The 18,594-nt window shown below is 42.1% G+C and overlaps 2 protein-coding genes across 2 annotated transcripts; one reads left to right on the top strand and one right to left on the bottom strand.

Moving 5' to 3' along the window:
• The first annotated feature begins 13,972 nt into the window (after nt 1-13,972).
• Nucleotides 13,973-15,446, top strand: LOC128711252 (F-box only protein 9). The gene is made up of 3 exons (XM_053806119.1): nt 13,973-14,676; nt 14,747-15,058; nt 15,131-15,446. Exons 1-3 carry the CDS (start codon nt 13,973-13,975, stop codon nt 15,444-15,446), a joined length of 1,332 nt encoding a protein of 443 aa, XP_053662094.1.
• An 807-nt stretch (nt 15,447-16,253) lies between these two features.
• Nucleotides 16,254-17,433, bottom strand: LOC128711254 (GDP-mannose 4,6 dehydratase). The gene is made up of 2 exons (XM_053806120.1): nt 17,359-17,433; nt 16,254-17,270 (listed from the first exon to the last, which is right to left on the bottom strand). Exons 1-2 carry the CDS (start codon nt 17,431-17,433, stop codon nt 16,254-16,256), a joined length of 1,092 nt encoding a protein of 363 aa, XP_053662095.1.
• Between the last annotated feature and the right edge of the window lie 1,161 nt (nt 17,434-18,594).

Genomic DNA, 18,594 nt, shown 5'->3' with positions numbered 1-18,594 from the left:
TTTATCAATCCTTTTTCTTCGCTCCTTGTCGAATGACAACTTTCAATTTGATCTTCAGCGGATGTATGTTAGTTGAGCTATCAGCTTTCATACAAAGTAATTCCCAAAAAGTGCTCAGCAAAACTGATTCACACTTTGTGTTCTGGATGGTCAGTTATGCGTACTACAATAAACTTTTACAACAGTACCTTTGCTAATCAGTTACTAATACATGTAATTAAATGAACAATTAATAATTATACCATTGTAAATCAATCTGGAAAACATCTAGTAAAACTTCTCTTCTGTAAATCAAGTAAATTATGTAATTCAGTGATTTGATTTTCAGTGCTATTTTAGTATCAAATTATTTACTTAAGGTTAATTTATTTAGTATTTTAATTACTTAAAATTAATTTAAATGACTTAAATTATGTATAAAGTTAAGTCAATTCTATGATGTTGGTTTTTCTTGTAACCAACGAAGATATCCACGGATTGATAATCTTCATTTCAGACCTCATTTCAGAAATCGTTCAATTATATGGATATTCAAGGTGACCCAGGAAGTAATATTACTTAACTGCTCTTTAATCTAAAAAATCCTTTTCTTGAAGACTTCTGTTTGAATTGCTACAAGTTTCTTAAAATTTCTCAATGCCAAAATATTTGAAAGGATCAATTCCAATTATTCATTAGATTATAACAGTAAAGTAAAGTAAAGTAAAAATAGTAAGTAAAAAAGTAAAGCACAGTAAAGTACAGTAAATTGTTATTTTTCTAGTAAATTCCTTCTCTAGTAGCATCTGTATTATGACTTCCAAGGTAGACTTTTAAGATGTTGCTGTACATTTTAAATATCCCTTCAAGAAAACCCTGAAAAACTCAAGGAAAACTGCTTGAATCATTGCCTCCTTTTATCGTACTCTTTGTCTATTTTCTCGAAGTTACCAGTTGCAAATTTTCACCTTGCCAAACATCCGCAGCACGGCATCGGTTTGGCACGGCACGGGCACCTATTGACTGTGTTGCCACTCGGTTGTTTACACAGCAATCGCTTCGCCACCGTAGACGCAGCGCCGCCAATAATCTTTCATCCCGGCGGCCTTTGAAGTCAATCGATCAGCCGGAACATCCGGCCGTCATCCGGGCTCCAGATTCTTTAGCACCTTTCCGACAGCGAAAGCATCAATATACGCTGGCAAAAGCAACAACACTACCGCCCGCACTCATTAGCGAACGGCAAAACACGCACACACACACGCGCTTCGGTTCAAGTTTTCCACTTTCAAATGCCGTACCGGGCCAGTCTTTTAATCTTTGAAGCCACTTTAAAAACCGAAACTGTACTGGAAATAAACAAAACATCCATCATAATAAACACCTGTACACCAGAGTTTTGCTTTAATCGGGTGCGTGTCTTGTTGAAGAGGGAGACGAAGAAAAAAAAAAGTACGTTAAAACATTAATTTCTCCGAATTATGTCTTTCAAAGTTCTGAACCAAACACTCACGACGTCTTACATGGCGATGAAGTACTCCATACCTCCGGTAAAACGTTTTCAGCTAGTCTTGTGCTGCCAAATTCAAACCAGCAACAATGGTACAAAAAACGCAGCATGTACAAACAACATCACATTAACCAAGCAACCCATGTCGTCGCATTTGTTGAACAGCAAAATGAGATAAAGACGCAACTGCTTTGATCATGCCTCAACGCAACGCAGAGCAGCTACCGTGTGTAGTACATGTGCGATGTACTAATTGTCTGCACTGTCGGAAAATGCATCAAGGTTAACATAAAGAACCAATAACGATGCGGGTTTTTTTAGCTACGCTTCTACCTACTATGATTACTTTTTATGCACATCAAAATAGCCCTTTACGACATCCTTCGCTGTCAACGCCACGTTGGTGCGGTGGGCCAAAGATTTTAAAACCCTTACCGTACCCTTGTACCGTAGCGCACCGTATTTATTGCTGTTGTTCCAGGCGATGTCTTACGCTCGGCTAATCTTTCGCCTCACCATCGGAAGAGTTCTTTCGCTTTTCCTGCATTTTCACCGAACCTTTTATGTGTGTTTGTGTGTGTGTTTGTTGCAGTATTTTATCTTCGCTACTTTATGGCTTTCTCCAAAAAAAAACACACTGGAAGCTGCATGGCGCAAGGGCCCATTTATGATATATTATTTGTTTATGAACTGTCCCGGGTACGGGTTTCGTTCGGTGCAGTGACAAATTTGTAACTTCAGCACATGCGACACAACTTCCCTTTTGCGGGAGTTGCACATCCTGGTTTATTCTGATGTTGTTTTACCTTCTCTTTTTTCTTTATTTGCTTAGCTTCACTGTCGCTGGCTGTGGTTTGTTCCGTACCGTTGTGCTTTACGCGTTCGATGGTATTATATATTTTATGATTTTGCTGGCTTAATGTTCTTGCACATGCATGTTGGATGATTCTTCGTATGAGAGAACATTTGTTTCTTATTCTTGTGTGAAGCGAAATACCGGTCTGAGGTGTATAACACCGAAACAAATGTAAACTAGTTAAGTAAAAATAGCTTAAATTAAATTAGATTGTCCATAGAGCTAAGATAAGCTGGCAATGATACTTAATGATAATATGACACAGTAAGAAGTTTTTAAACAAAACCTTATATATACAGTGATGGACAAAATAATAAGATCCACAATTTTTTGCAATTTACCAAACATTCTGAAGATATAGATAAAAATAGTATTAGAATGACTTCTTTGCAATGTAATTCCCCGTCTTTTTATGTTTGTTTTCTAAAACAAATGTTGTGTTGTAAAAAAAACTGATCTTATTTTATCGTCACTTTACGGTAGATAACAGATAGTCTATTGAACTTTATCGTAATTGATAAAAAATAACTTTCGATTAGTATAAAAATTGTGTTACATAATTCTTTGAGAAACTAGATAAATGTTTTCATGTTTCTGAACAATTCCCCACTAAAGTAATAACTAACGATGACAAACAAATCATAAACGCCAACAGAACCACCTGTAATCATGCTGGATAGAATGGAAATTCACCAGATAGAAAACGTAGTTCAACCAATCAGCCACCGGCATGTTTGTCCACCCTTTTAGGTAACGGTTAGAATGAATCGAACCTAGAAAGCGAGTTTGCAACTTTGATTTCCAGTCAATTCTTCCCCTTACCAATTTTTCCTACGTGCCCTTTACCACGAAGAAGAAAACAGGAAAAACAAAGGAGAAAATCCCATCAGCCTGTCGGAACGGAACGGAATTTTATGATTGTTTTTCTAGCGGCTTTAAATTTCCCCATCCCGTACGATGGTACGGTGGTAAAGTTGCAACTGCACCCGCCTCGATCGCACGATGATGCAGCCAAAATTCAGTGCAATGTTATTTCAGCCCAGCCCGGTTGGCTTTCTTTCTTTCTCGCTTCCCGATCCCGGTTTGCTTCGACACTTCACAACATTCTGCGCCAACTCTCGGGCAACGCGTTCTTTACCGTTTACTAGACGGATTGTGCCGCCAAGCACGTGACATTTATGGGTCTTTCGCTCCCCTCTTCTGGTGGCCCGGTACGGCATCCTCTCTCCCGTTCCATGCCATTCCTGAAGGATTTCGGGTGCAACTCGCTACATTCAGTTCAGTGCCCGAATTTTGATGCCGCACAGTTACAAACCGGCGGCACCGAAGACCAACCGGAAGATCCTGAATACGATGAAATGAAAATGAATAGATCCTTGGTACGATGGTTGGTAGGTAGTGGTGCGAAACAAACGAAAAGGAAAATATTTTATATTTGAGCTACACAAACATAAGTCTCTTCCTTTCCTGGCGGTCGATGTCGCTGCACTTCGGCGAAACGTTGGAGCCTGGTCCTGGGTTGTGATGGAGTAACAAATTAGTGTCGCTATTTGTTTTCTTTACGTTTGCATAATTGACGTTAATACAGTGCCGGAGTGGAAATCGTTGCAGTGAGTGCAATTGGGTAAATACGGATCGGGGAAAATCTTCGATAAGCGGTTTATTTTTGTTTTGAAAACTATCACTACCGAAACAATCGACAGGAAAACTTTAAACAATAGGAAAAAAACAAACAAACCATTTAAACAATAGGAAACTTCAATATTTTATTCAGATCTAGGATTGACGTTAATTTATACAAATTGTTTTTATCATTAAAAAATCATAAAAATACTTACTGAACAATTTACATGACGAATGCTCTATAATTATTTATTCCAACATTTTTTACTCTTCCCTTTATTTACTTAATTCTTCTTAAATGTAAAACCAATAATGGAAATCATAAACTAAATTAAGTTAAGTTAACATTTAAATGTCATTAGAAAAGTAAATTAATTATTTAATATACGTATTTGTCACTATTAATTGTAAATCAATGTTTATAAAATAGTTTAAGTATAGAGCCCTGAAGAACTTGGAATGTATGATAAACCCAATGCGTAAATATTTGCAACAAAGTACATAATATTTTGTCAACATTGATGAAATACTTCAAAACTACAAACATGCTTAACAATATAGAACCATTAACAAGTTAAATAGTTTTGTTTGATAAACTAATTTTTACTTCAAGAAAATAAATACCCAAGTCGCCCGAAGTATATTCAAACAAGGAATGTCTATTTATTTATTGACTCACCCATGTATCGCACGAACCGAAGTGAAAATATTTATCTGTCCACCCGTCCAAAATTGGACACGTACATCTGTGTGCCACACAAACACGCACGGTTGGAAAACAAACCTCTCGCACCATCGGGACCAACAATTTGCCCGCAGGATCGCACTCGTTTGCGTTTAGTTTAGTGCTCTTTTGCCGATCCCGCCCTGCTTGGAAACAAAGCCGAGAGCAGGAAAGTATTTTGCTCCTCACTACACCCATTACTATTTGTTTTGATTTGTCCTCCTAAATGAGCGGAAAAAACGGGTTTACTGAATGACGGTTTGATCGGTTTCCTTCCAAACCACCCGTTGACGTACCGAGAAAAATACCTTTCTTCAATGCTACATGGGTGTACCGGGGTGCACGAATTAAACGTGCCCTTTGCTGTGGTGATCTCGAATTTGCTGCTCCAAAAACCTCAAACGTGCCACACCGATGCCAGAACCCTACCCGGGACGGCATTCTTGAACGGACGATTTCGGTGACAAATGGAGTTCGTTCACTCCGGTACTCGGGGTGGCCGGTCGTTTGCTACCAGAAAAATGCCTACCCATTAGTGGGGGGGTTTGCCGTTCTGCCCGTTGCAAACCATCTCGTGATCGTCATTCACTGCAATTTTTAGTACACTAGGAATGGTTCCGTTCCTGGTACTTATGTGCGAATGGGCGACGGTTTCAACATGTAACAACGGCTCTAGAAAGGTTTTTAATGAAATTAATACAGTAAAATTATGCGCCATAAGTTGAGAAACAGAAACAACAACAGTAAACTTTCCGATTTAAAAGAAGAGTTGACTAATTTATAATGAAAATGGTAAACTAAGCATTCGATTCATAGCTTTAGGTGAAGGACAACATGGATATTTAGTGAATTTGATAACTTTAAATTACATTCAATTAATGTTATTCAACTATTATAAGAAAGTATTTACATTTATACCAACATTGTTTATCTGCCAGATAAACAACAACGATTCCTCCACGTATAAAAACATTCCATTCTCGTCACTCGTTGTTGCACCAGTCACAGCCATCGTACACCAAAAGTGTCTCTCATGGTTCGCGATGAAAATGTTGATACATTATCGCTGGAGCGATTCCTAGCGACATACCGGAATTTGGCTTCAGCTAAAAGATTAATAGCGCTAACTGCTGGCACGGGATGTTTGAAAGAAAACCAAAAAAAAAAGTGTCACACGATCATCTCATCCCACGGAATGTCCGTGGTTTTTTAGCAATATTTAACACCTAAAAACTGGTACTACTCAGCAAGTGCGAGTGTCAACCGACGATATCGTGGTGTGGTCGACCCATTGCAAACGGGTCTGTCGTTGCGCCTGTTCCGGTGGTTTGAATGTTATTCCACATGGAAATGTACCGTGCCGTCTAGGGGTCACAGGGGTTCCATCGTTCAACGCTGTTGGTGTGGTTAGCGATGGAGGATAGTGAACTGTATGGCTCATTCATACAGTATTTTTAGAGATTAGCAAAGTGCAGCATAGTATGGTATGAATCACACATATTGTGGCATTACACCCAGACACTCTTTATTGCTATAACTAACTTGGACAATTACAGTCTGATGGTATGATATTTAATGAAAAAATGTTATATTCCATTTGCTCCAACATCGATCATTCATCTGTGAAATATGTTTTAAAGGCATTACCTGTGTATTACTCCTACGTTGAAAATGTGAAGGTATCCTATTATTCTTAAGTCTCTAAATATTGTTCTGTTGGGTGGATCATTAAAAACAATGGCCAAATACAATTTCAATTATTAGCTCTCAAGAAACTAAATAATGTCCATTATACCCCAAGAGCAGCGGTATCTGATCTCCAACATGATCTTACCGATCGTCTCCCAATCCAATATTCCTGTCTTTATAGCAGACGCATCAACGCCATCACTTCATCTCAATTTGCCATGCTTCCTTTGCTCATGTGAACGACTTTACGGGCTGTGTTGTCCGGTGTCATTTTAATGACATGACCACTCCACCGGAACCTACCTGTTGAGATAGACGATGGTGTGTTCATCGGAGCTGTACGATTCGTAGTATTCGTCATTATAGCGACGATACCATTGTCTATCCATACATACGCGGTGAATAATCCCTCTGAACATCATCCTCTTAAACGCGGCTAAGAGGGTTCAATAAGATCACTTCACTTATATTTCGTTCAATAACAAGTTCGATGTGCTTCCCTCCGCTTATTTGACGTCACTGACGAACATCTTCAATGGTAATCAGCTATCCTCTTCACTCTTCTTGAGGTAAGTACGTTAGGATATTAAACGAGGATTGTTCCAAGGTAACACATCGCCTACTACTTTGAAATAGTCACCCGTTACTGATACTATGCTTCCTAGTTCGCGGTAAAAGCCTTCAGCAACCAGTCGCGATGATCTCCAGTCCAATTCCTAGGACTCCGCGATTCAGTCATGTCGTTCAACAAATTGGAAAAGCATTTGGATCTAGGGGGCATTAATAAGGGTTATGTTGAATGCTAAGTTACCTTTCTTGAGCAACAGTCATATAACATCGATTTGTCATTCATATAATAGCTCTTTCTAACCTAAAATCTTGACGTTGTACCTCGTCCTTCTTTGGCAGGCTAGTGAAATAATTTATTTATTATGTTGTCTAATTCTTGTTCGATATTTGCTGCAGCTACTCCTCTTGAACTGGAGCAAATTTACGTCTTGTAAAATAACACGTTACTTGTTAGGATGTTTATTCCATTTTTACATATCTTTAGAGTGAATTCTCTCGAAGCCAATGATCATACCCCATGGAGGCTTGAAAAGCACTTCGTAGAACAAGGTACAGCAGCCAGAGAAGTGTCTCATCCAATGAGTTGCTCGCTTTCATTCCCATTGGGTGGCAATAACCACAGCTATGCTCGTTTACTAAATCAACAGGACCGTATTGGAAACCGACATACAGACCACATAAATCGGGCCATTATCGATCGCTTTAATCCTCCCAATAAATTCAAACTGATTTTGTACCTCGTTCTGGCATCAAACTACGTACGTCGCCATCCATCGCATTTAATTAACCAAACCAATTCTGATGACTACACGACCGCACTACATTGACACGTCATCAGCGGTTCTTCCGCTTCCCAAACATAGCCCCCGAAATTCGGAAAGCATCTAACACACTGCTCATTCTGCTGTACGTTACAACAGCGTTCAACTCCCTGCCCTCGGGTCAGAACACAATATGAAAACGCTACATTCGATTCCATATTGTTCACACGTTCCAAACGAATGCATATTGTAGCAACGTTTACTCCAATCGATGGTTAATGAAACCGATTTTTCTCTTCCCCACAGCAGCAATATCATCATCAGTAAAGAAAAAAAAACACACACACACCCCCCATACACCCTTATGGGCAGCTTGGGGGAACGGAAGCGGACAGTTAAAATCGGTTAAACGATTGTTTGTGTGTTTTCCAATTCCAACCATTTGGTTCCATTTTTACCTCCAATTTTATTGACTTCGATTTGGGTGGTTTCGTGGTCACCACAGCCAGCACGCTCCACTGTTACATGGTTTACATCGTGATGCATTTCGTATTCTTTTCTTTCGGATGGGGAAATAAAACTTTACCCCCGCATTGGGGCACAATGAGCTCCGGTTACCCGCTTCCGACGGGTATTGAAATATTGTTTTCTGTTATTTTCACCGCCCGACAGTGAACCCAACGGGTTTATTAGCTGCGTTTCCTCACCAGAAACGATGGCGATCGATATTTACCGATCCTCGTTACCGCGGCGTAAACGGTGCGATGCGATATAAAAGACCGTGCCGCAAAATTCCTTGCCGGAAGGCTGATTTTTCTCTCTATTTATTTGATCGATTGTTTGTTTGTTTTGAATTTTACACCATTTTCGTTGGTGGGTGAAGATCGGTGGTCATCGGTTTCTGGTAAACGATAAAACCGGGGCCCCCCCACGGTGGCCTAGTCTCACGAGCCGCGTCAGGGTAGTGACGATCCGCAGAGGTGGGCAGAAGGAAAGGAACCGTACCACAGCGAAGGAGGATCATCCTTTATGTATGTGTTGAACAAGGCCCACCTTTTCATTGCTAAACGCAGTGGGAATATTTCGCCGACGTTAAACACTCACACGTGCATTTTTTTTATGGGCCACAAACGGTCGTAAAAACGTATACCACACACTTTGAGCTTTTCGTAACGCACGTATTATATTTGTTCTGCGTGTTATGGTTTACATTTCCACACCGACGATCGGTTTCGACGATCCGTCTTTGTGCTTTGTGCTAGGGAAAAGGTTGCTCAGCCGCACGTTCTGCCCGGTACGATCGTTAACCATCAAAGTGGAGTTAAAAATGCGTCAAACAATCCACATTTGTCATGTTTAGCAAAGAAACGATGTGATTAAAATCTATTTAAGCATTGGTTAAACTTGCATTTTCAAATTAATTGATATTCTAATTTTGTTAACTACTTTTTTTACTCTTAAAGGAAATGTTTATGACAAAAAAGATTGTATTTTATCTTTTAGAAACGGATAGTCAGTCTGCAAACTAAACTGAAAAATAGAAAATTTAGCGTTCCTCCTAAAAGTATGCAATCCGTATGTAAAATAATCCTTTTCTGCATAGCGTTATGGTGAGATTTTTTTATTCTTAACATTTATTCACAAACGTATCTAATTTGAAGATTTTATGCCCTTTTCAATATCTCCTTTTTGAGTTAAAATTATTACTTAAGCATATTTCATTCACAAAAGAAACGAAATATGTTTGTTTCCAACCATGATTGTTACACGAATCGATTACAAGCGCAACCATTACAAGGTAATCCTCTGCAAATATTGTTTTACATACCAATCAGCTTGCTTTTATCATCATTTAAACGAGCGTTATAAATATTTCAATTTCCAATAAATATCGATTGAGTCCATTAAATTGTTCGGAACAGGTCCGAACAGACAGTGTTGCAGGAAGCGAATTGGATGGGCTGATTGTGTAGTAAAAATTGTACTACACTCTCTCTCTCTCTCTCTCTCTCTCTCTCTCTCTCTCTCTCTCTCTCTCTCTCTCTCTCTCTCTCTCTCTCTCTCTCTCTCTCTCTCTCTCCCACACACTGCCATAACCGTTCATGAAAAACCATTAGCCAGTTTCATGGCTTCATCAAAGATCAATCATGTTTATGCCCGGACCATCATCATAGGCCTAAGTTGTCACCGTTTGTCTCACGGCTACGGTCCCGTACCGTATCAATTGCGCTTAAAACGGCCCTTCCCTAGCAGCGCAAGATTAACGTGCCGAAAGTATGGGTGCCGACTTAAACGGTTAATTGACATATTTTGACGTCAGCATCTTAAGAAGTCGTAAACAGGGCTTCAAGTACACGGAAACACCCGTCGCCTAGATTTCGCTGCGCTGCGCTTCCAGTGCATCCGCCCGCGACTGACGGGGGAAAACCCATCAAGCACGATGCCCTTTAGAGCCGGGTCGTGCGTTTCCGAAACGATCGCACCCAGTGCTGGGCCGTCGTCTCCGGGCCGTACGATGCGATTTCTGGGAAGTGATTTGTAAACAGATCACATTTTTCCCATACCGCCAAAGATTACGGCCAGCGCACTGGATTTGGTGGCGGTTGGAGAAAAAAAAGAATGCCGACGGGGTTACCGTTGACGTCTCCTTGCCGTCTAGCTGAGTTTTAGAAGATTGGAGAAAAGGAAATTAAGTAAATAAAACTCATATCTTCTATGCCGAAATGTTGATGAAGAAAATTGGTGTTTTTATATTATTGATAAGCTTTCCTCGTGCTAATTAAGTGCGTGATCTTGCAGGAATTCGTTTAAATAAACCGTTTAAAATCATCTCCACGACATCGCCGCACGATCGTCGAAGTTTTCTCCTGTTTTTCGAAGCATCTCTCAGCAAAACAAAGCATCTACGTTGGATATCCCTGGCTAATTAATTGGTGATCTGGTGTCGTGTCATACTGCAGGCGAGTAAATACTTAAGACATTTTTCTCGAAATCGTACAAAACCTCAACAGCCTCACTTTCGCTGACACTTCCCAAACTGCTTGCTGCCATCACAGCAAGCTAGCACCGATCGAAACCGATCGTTAAGAGATCGTGTACGGTTTGCTACATTTTTATTGCCCTCATTTACATCCGATCGTCGTTTGCGCTACGATCTCTCGATCACGACAACAGGCTATCCGGAGCACTATGCGTCTCGGGCAGCAGCAGGTTCAATCCGTCTGGCCTGGAGTAACGGCAGGCAATGTGGCCCATTTCCATGCGGTACCGGGAACTCTATACCGGGAAAAATGGTTTGCCTCCAGGCTCGTAAAATCTCGCGTCGGCGAGTATCGCGTTAGGGAAATGATTTAACTACTTCCAGGGAAATATTTGGTGTTTTTAAATACCACCCAAAACCGGGCAACTTACAATTACTTAAACGGTACCGTTTCTCCAGAGGTTTCTGGGTTTCCGCTTGTCCCGAAACAAAAAAAAAAACAACCCACCTACCGGGATGCCCTTGAATCGGTTGAACACACCATTGCCAGTGCGACCAAACAGTACGCCACCGTTGGCGTCGCGGGCAAATGCGCCAAACGAACCGCCGATGCTGGCACATCCAGCAAAGCGCGTACCAGTCACCAACAATTTCCTTTCCAGATTGATGACGGATGTCCCGGCGGCAGCACCGGCGGAGACAGTTTTATAGGTGAAAGTAATGTCATTTTTCGGGATTTTATTACCGACCGCCGTACCTCCAGTGCACGGCACCGCACGGCTATACACTGCGCTGGCTAATGCGTTTGCTGTGCGGTAGTAAAATTGCTCACGGGTAATTTGAGTGTGTGCCGCAAAGCGCACTTCAACTGCGCCGCGCTCCTGCACCGGTGGGATGTCCAATGTCATTGGCGTGAGTGATTGAACCTTCGTCGAGCCTTTTGTAGTGTGTTTGGTTTCGGGGCAATGATGCTCACTAGCGGTCCTTAAAAGAGGGAAAAAAGACACACAACACAACGGCCCACCCTTCGCATGATCCTTGCAGGGTTCGTTTGCGGCTGGTAGAATGGGTGGGAGGGTTATGATTGTGTAAGCAAACAAATCATAACTAATATTTATTATTATTTTTATCATTGTCGTAAACACGGAAACATACTGTACTGATATAGCGGAATGTGATAGAATCTCTGTGTCAATGTGCGTTGGAAGCTGTCCGATTGAAGCTCTCCGTTAATATAAATTTTACACAATCATTTGTATCGCAGTAGTGTACAAATTTAAGGCGTTTGGTGGTTTGGTTCGCAGGACCTCTTCTTCCAAAATCCCACCAGAACCAACGTTCCGTACGTAGGACTGATTATCCTGCTCCGGGAAAAAAGTCAAAGAAAGACAGAAAAGGCAGACGTAACACTCTTGGAGTAGTTATTCTGATGAAGATCCTCAAGTTTACTTAATAAGTAGCTCTAAATAATTGAATTAGACATACGCATTTTCAAACACCATAATTTACAAACATCCTTTCAGTTGACCGATCAATCAATCCACCTTACGTTTAGACAATGTAACCAACATATCTCTCATACTGCATCCACTCACACATGCTTGTGGCGAGCGCATCAGTGTCAACGGCACCAAAAATGTTCACACTCGTCGGCGCCGGTGATTATTTTTTCAACAAATCACAAAGCAATGATAAATAAATAACGCGGTGGAATTTCGGGGTCGCCTAAAAACTGACGTGACACACCAGAAGTTGTTTTGATAGCAAACGATCTTCTCGTTTGCGTTTGTGGTGCGGATGTGCCACGGTCAGAGATTGTTTTATTACTAGCGCGAGTTTCGTTGTTCAGTTGTCGTTAGACCAACACAATACACGTCTGATATTTGTGGTATTAGCATAAATAGAAACATTTTGCGATGAACAAAGTTAAGTTTATCGAAATTAGACGAGGATCGTACCCTCTACTGCTTCTAATTTATTTGATGCATTAATAAACGGACGAATTGCGAATTATCAAAGACAACGAATTCAGGACACAGCAGCACAGAAATCTTAAGCAATATGCAACTCATGGAGAGCATCAAGGTCCTCAATCTGTATAGCTGGAGACGAAAATACCCGGTGTATCGGTGTCACAGCAGTAGTGCTGGCATACTCAAAGCTTCTCTAGCGTACGTACAGTGCTGTTTGGAAAGGAACTACCTTATCGAACCGCTTGTAGAGTTCTCATCACATTATTCGTTCGGCTAGCTGAGTAACGTGTGGAAGTTTTGGAGCGCCTCATTCAACAATTGTAGTCCTGGCGTTTGCAGGAATTCTGCCTTTCTTCATTTTTTTCTATTTTGGGAGGAAGGATGTATTCTCCTATGTTAACTCTCCAATATTCAGAGCCTTACTTACTTTACTAAAACTTTGACTACCTTGAGGCATATGTCTTTACTTGAAGCTACATCAACAAGACAACAATACAAATCTTCTATGACTTGAGGAAAACTTTACTTTTGTTCAAAGAATGGTGCTACTGTCTGTGCTTATGATCTTAAATGTTGTTTATCAAAGTACAAATGTATTAAATGTACTGCCATTTTACACCAGCCTGAAAGATTTTATCGTGTAACGATCCTAAACGAAGTTCAACATAAATTCTTCTATTCAAATATTCAAATCCATTCGGAAAATTTCAAAATTTAGCCGTTGTTGCATCGTTTTTACGAATCTGGCAACAACCACTAGGCAGTTCAATCGCCTGGAGCGAAATCGGAGGCGAAAATCTCTGTTTATGTACCGTTGACGTTTCGATGTTTCTACTTTTTCTTGTTGTTTTGAAAGCCGCTGTCAATGCGTAGAATTTTATGTACTTTTGCACGTCGCAAATCGTGCAATGGCCCGCTGCAAAAAGTGAATCAGTTTGCGTAAAAGCTGCACAGTAACAAAATTTAACGATTCGTCTTTGAATATAGGCGAGGCGGCTGTTTTTTCTTACCTCACGCATAGTGCAAGCGGACTATGGCCAGTTGGTTGCAGTACTCGGATCGTGTGCATTCGTCGTTTTTTTGTCAGAATTTTATCTACATTACCAACCTGTCGCAATCATCCAGCTTCACCACAGTGGTTCGCTATAGTGACCGTGAACTAGCACGGGACCGCGACGTTCACCTTTCTATGATAACAGTTTGAACCAATTCTAATCTTGAAACCGTCATTAGTGAACCAATTGATAAAGTACTGAACAGTAAACTTTCGCGCTTCCGCATCGGTTTGCCATCCGTCTCCGCCTGCGATGGATTCCACATCGAGTGATGCCGGCAAGGAAGATGACGATGAAAGTTCGTCCTCCTCATCGAGCGGATCGGAAGCAACCACACCAAAGCGTTCCGAGTTGGATGATTTCCGCGCCAAATGGCAGCAAGAATTGAAAAGAGACCAACCCACGGCCAACCTGCCGGTTGTGGGCGCTGGTACGACCGTGGAAAAAGATTCCATCGAGCATCAGGCCCGTACACTGTTCCAGCAGGGTTCGGAGCTCGAACGAAGCGGTAAAGTGTTCGAAGCCATGCGACTCTATCGCCGTGCCACGCAGCTCGTACCGGACATCGAGTTCCGGGTGTATGATAAAAAGCACATAAAGCCGCAGGAAGATGAAAGTGATGCGAACGCACGAATCGTCGAGGGGTTAATGGAGCGCATGATGGAGGCAAACATAGATGAGGACGAGGAAAATCTGGAAAACGTCGATCTTGCTTTACGCTTCCAAACGCTAATGGCCCGCTCGGGGAAACTTTTCGAACGTGCCAGTGGTGACCGTAAGCTGATTGTAACTGCGGCTCACTTTTCAGACTTGCCGATGGAACTCATCCTGTACATTCTGCGGTGGGTTGTGTCAAACGATTTGGACCTAAAATCGCTCGAACGATTCGCCTGCGTTTGTCGTGGGTTCTATTTGCTAGCGAGGGATCCGGAAATATGGCGCCATGCCTGCATGAGGTGGGTTTGTGTGCTCAGTCCTGCGTACTTCGTATGTATCTCACTGATGTATTGTTCCTTGTTTTTTTAGAATTTGGGGTGTAAACTTGGGTGTGCTGAAGGGCACAACGTTCAGCTCCTGGCGCGAGATGTACATTAACAGGCCACGGTTACTTTTCCACGGATGTTACATCAGCCGTACCAGCTATCTACGTTCGGGCGAGAACAGCTTCCAGGATCAGTTCTATCGTCCGATCCAGCTGGTGGAGTACTATCGCTACTTTCGCTTCTTTGCGGACGGCAAGGTCCTAATGCTAACAACGGCTGACGAGCCACAGCAATGTGTCGTAAGGCTGAAACCTCGATGCCCCGCACAGAATGAAATACTGCGCGGACACTACCGGTATGCTGATGGAGAAGTCATGTTGCATCTGTTGTACGTGTTTCATGGTATGGCTTTTTGTTTTCGTTTAAGGTTGCACGACGACGTCGTAATCGTAGCCATTCAACGCAACCGTCCATCGGCGCCTGCACAAATGCAGCGCCCGGGTCGTAAGGTACGCGAAATCGAGCCAGAATATGGGCAGCAAACGTTCCTAATGGAACTGCAGATCGTAAGCACAGCCAAGCGGCCATTCAGCCAGCTGCACTGGAAACAGTACACAATGGTGCAGCAGCGTAACAACCAGGAAAAAACGACCCAGTTCGACCTAACCACCACCAAATATCCACCCTTGTACTTTTCGCGTGTCAAGAGCTACCACCTGGAATCGGAAGGACCATTGAAGTAAACACGCCGGATACATCGGGACCGTATGGGCCGTATGGGCGTATGCTCTATGCACACGGAGCATAAACACGTGCAACAAACACACCTTACATACACACAGAGATATAGTGGTTTATTTTTTGCATATTTTTTTACCTGTAGCTAGTAGTACGGAAACAATCGTTACTAATTTTAATCACTTCAGGCGAAGTCGAGGCGTATCGATAGCTACTGAATTTAAGAAAAGATACAAAACAACATAACAGAATTTAATTGATGTCGCAGCAGAGAAGCTTACGAAGGGAAAGGTCTGTGAAATGCATCCTAATGATGAATAAATCAGTGTTATAAAACTTGTCCGCTGTGAAAAAATGCGTATGTTGACAACCGTGCCGTTACTCCTTCGAAAAAACCAGGTATGTTTTATTAAAGTTTTCTTTTTAACTTATTACAGCGTGGTATCAGTAGGGAAAACTGATTATTTATGTTTAAAAATTGCCATGGAATATGCGCAATGCGTTGCGGTACGTTGTTCGAATATGACCCCTTACTGTTTCACTTACATTGGGATCGATTTGTTCAATTTGGCTAATTTCCCCGCTTGGCGCGCTATCATGTGACGAATAAAATAGTGAAACGTGTACTCCACATTCACCCGGAAGCTTGTTTAAATAAAATATTGCCATAGCGTATGGTAATTTTGTTCGCCTTTTGCACCCGCGCAGCTCTGAGAATAGTTTAAATCCGTAAATTACGGACAAATACTGACCTTCATTGGTTCGTTTCAGTAAACAAAAATGGTTTTTGGGGGGGCTCGCAATCGAACGTGTTAGGCGGATGGATTATTCTTCATCAGCTGTATGTCCGCCGCCATCATATCGGCGATCAGTTCGAGGAATGTTACTTTCGGCGACCAGCCCAGCTGTGCCTTCGCTTTGGACGCATCGCCCAGCAGCAGATCAACCTCCGTCGGGCGGAAAAACTTTGGATTGATGCGTACCCGTACCGTGTCGGTACCCTTTTCCACACCAACCTCATCCACTCCCGTCCCTCGCCACTCGATGTCCCGACCAATGTACTGAAACGACTTTTCTACGAACTCTCGCACCGAGTGCGTTTCACCCGTTGCAATAACAAAATCTTCCGGCTTGTCCTGTTGCATCATGAGCCACATCGCTTCTACGTAATCTTTCGCGTGGCCCCAGTCACGCTTAGAGTCCAAATTTCCCAGCTCTAGGTATTCTTGCTGGCCGAGCGAAATCTTTGCCACCGAACGGGTAATCTTGCGCGTAACAAAGTTCTCCCCCCGACGCGGTGACTCATGATTAAAGAGAATCCCATTGCAGGCGAACATGTCGTACGCTTCGCGATAGTTTATCACAATCCAGTATCCGTACATCTTCGCACAGGCGTACGGTGAGCGCGGATAGAACGGTGTCTTTTCGTTCTGCGGTGTCTCGGCCACCTTTCCGTACAGCTCCGACGTGGATGCTTGGTAGAAGCGGACTGTTTTTTCCTGCCCAACGGTACGGATGGCATCGAGCAGACGTAGCGTACCGACTGCATCCACCTCGGCCGTGTATTCGCTCAAATCGAACGAAATCTTGACGTGGCTTTGAGCGGCCAGATTGTAGATTTCGGACGGTCGCACCTGTGCAATAATCTTCACCAGTGCGCTACTGTCGGTCATATCACCGTAGTGTAGTTTCATCTTTCCCTCTCTGTGAGTACATGGATCCGCATACAGATGTTCGATGCGCGAGGTGTTGAATGTACTAGCCCGTCTAATTATACCATGCACTTCGTATCCCTTATCCAGCAGAAACTCGGCCAAATATGATCCATCCTATGATGAAGAAAGTTTGGAAAAGCAAAACCAAATTGGTAAGCACGCTAGCAATCCGATAGCATTGTAGAGCGCATTAATCACTCACTTGACCCGTAATGCCTGTTATCAGTGCCACTTTTCTATCGCCGGTGGGATTCGTCACCGCTGTTTCGCCCTCCATGTTGGTGTTCTAGTTTTTCGTCTTGCAATCACTTGAATGCTGTGCTATCAAATGCAATCGATGCTTTAAAAATCGTTGGGTAATAAAATGTTTCCAAATTTTATGAATCCGTTTTACGAATCCACTAACGAAAACCGGCTTTTCGGGTGTTTTTTCGCCAAACCACTGTGTGACGTGTATTTACATTGATTTCGTTTGTTTTGATAGCAGCGCACGGTGGGATTTCTACGCAACCAAACGCGTTGAAAACACTTTCCCAAATACCGAATATTGCGCTAGCTGTCTAGCCGCTTCGGTCAGAACGGGAAACAAATTGATGTGCAGCTACAAGATAAAATCGAACTTATCAGGAAAGAAAATTAACAATGAAAATGAAAAAAAATTGGAAATGAACAATAAATTTTATATCTGTTCTGAAAAATGAACAAAAATGAACAACAACAAAAAATTAGACAAGGGCCAATATAGCCCCTCAACTGCGCATTGCATACATCTTGGCGTATACGTTCGTTTCGGGTATAATGTGCTTCTCAAGCAGTGCGTGCTCGATTCCGATTTTCGGATTGCTCAGTCAGACCAAGGTGTATTAATTGAGAAGGTGAATTTTTTTCGCTTTGGCTGGAAACCCGTTTGGAGGACATCTGTCAGACTTTGTTAGCAAAATCATATGAAGTGCAACTTCCAAAACTAACATGCATGCAGCATGCATTTCATCTTCTTTTATCACACAACCTGATCACACACATCAGAGCGATAGAGCGATCAGAACCCCTTCGAATGAACCAAGCACCGCATGAGCATTCTCAGTATGGCCGTTGCAAGCCGGCAGAACGCTAGAGGTACAGTGTTTCTCAAGCTGGCGAAAAGTCTCAAGCTAATGTGTTCAATCTGTAAAATACGTTCTTTGAAAGTGGAAACTGTTTTTTTAGCTCCAAAATCAAGGTTTCTAGTCTTGATTTATCATTCCGTGCATAAAAAGATGTATATGATTCCAAGAGGTCATTTGAAATTTGGAGACATAAGTTTAGCACTTAGAATGAATATGAGAATCACCGGACTATCACCAACCCTACTTACACTCTCCTTCACTTTCACCCGCAAAGCCTACTGGAACTGTTCTGTCATGTTGAGAAATGTCACTTTGCTCTGGATAACTTTGCC

This window comes from Anopheles marshallii, chromosome 3 (assembly GCF_943734725.1).
Source record: "Anopheles marshallii chromosome 3, idAnoMarsDA_429_01, whole genome shotgun sequence".
NCBI lineage: Eukaryota > Metazoa > Arthropoda > Insecta > Diptera > Culicidae > Anopheles > Anopheles marshallii.
Note: the sequence above shows the minus strand (reverse complement) of the source record. Positions and strands in the feature narration are given on the sequence as shown.

Coding starts and splice junctions, on each gene's coding strand:
- LOC128711252 (XM_053806119.1), top strand. CDS start 13,973: ATGGATTCCACATCGAGTGATGCCGGCAAGGAAGATGACGATGAAAGT. Junction 14,677..14,746: donor TGGCGCCATGCCTGCATGAG/GTGGGTTTGTGT, acceptor TTGTTTTTTTAG/AATTTGGGGTGTAAACTTGG. Junction 15,059..15,130: donor ATACTGCGCGGACACTACCG/GTATGCTGATGG, acceptor TTTTCGTTTAAG/GTTGCACGACGACGTCGTAA.
- LOC128711254 (XM_053806120.1), bottom strand. CDS start 17,433: ATGGAGGGCGAAACAGCGGTGACGAATCCCACCGGCGATAGAAAAGTG. Junction 17,271..17,358: donor TAACAGGCATTACGGGTCAA/GTGAGTGATTAA, acceptor TCTTCATCATAG/GATGGATCATATTTGGCCGA.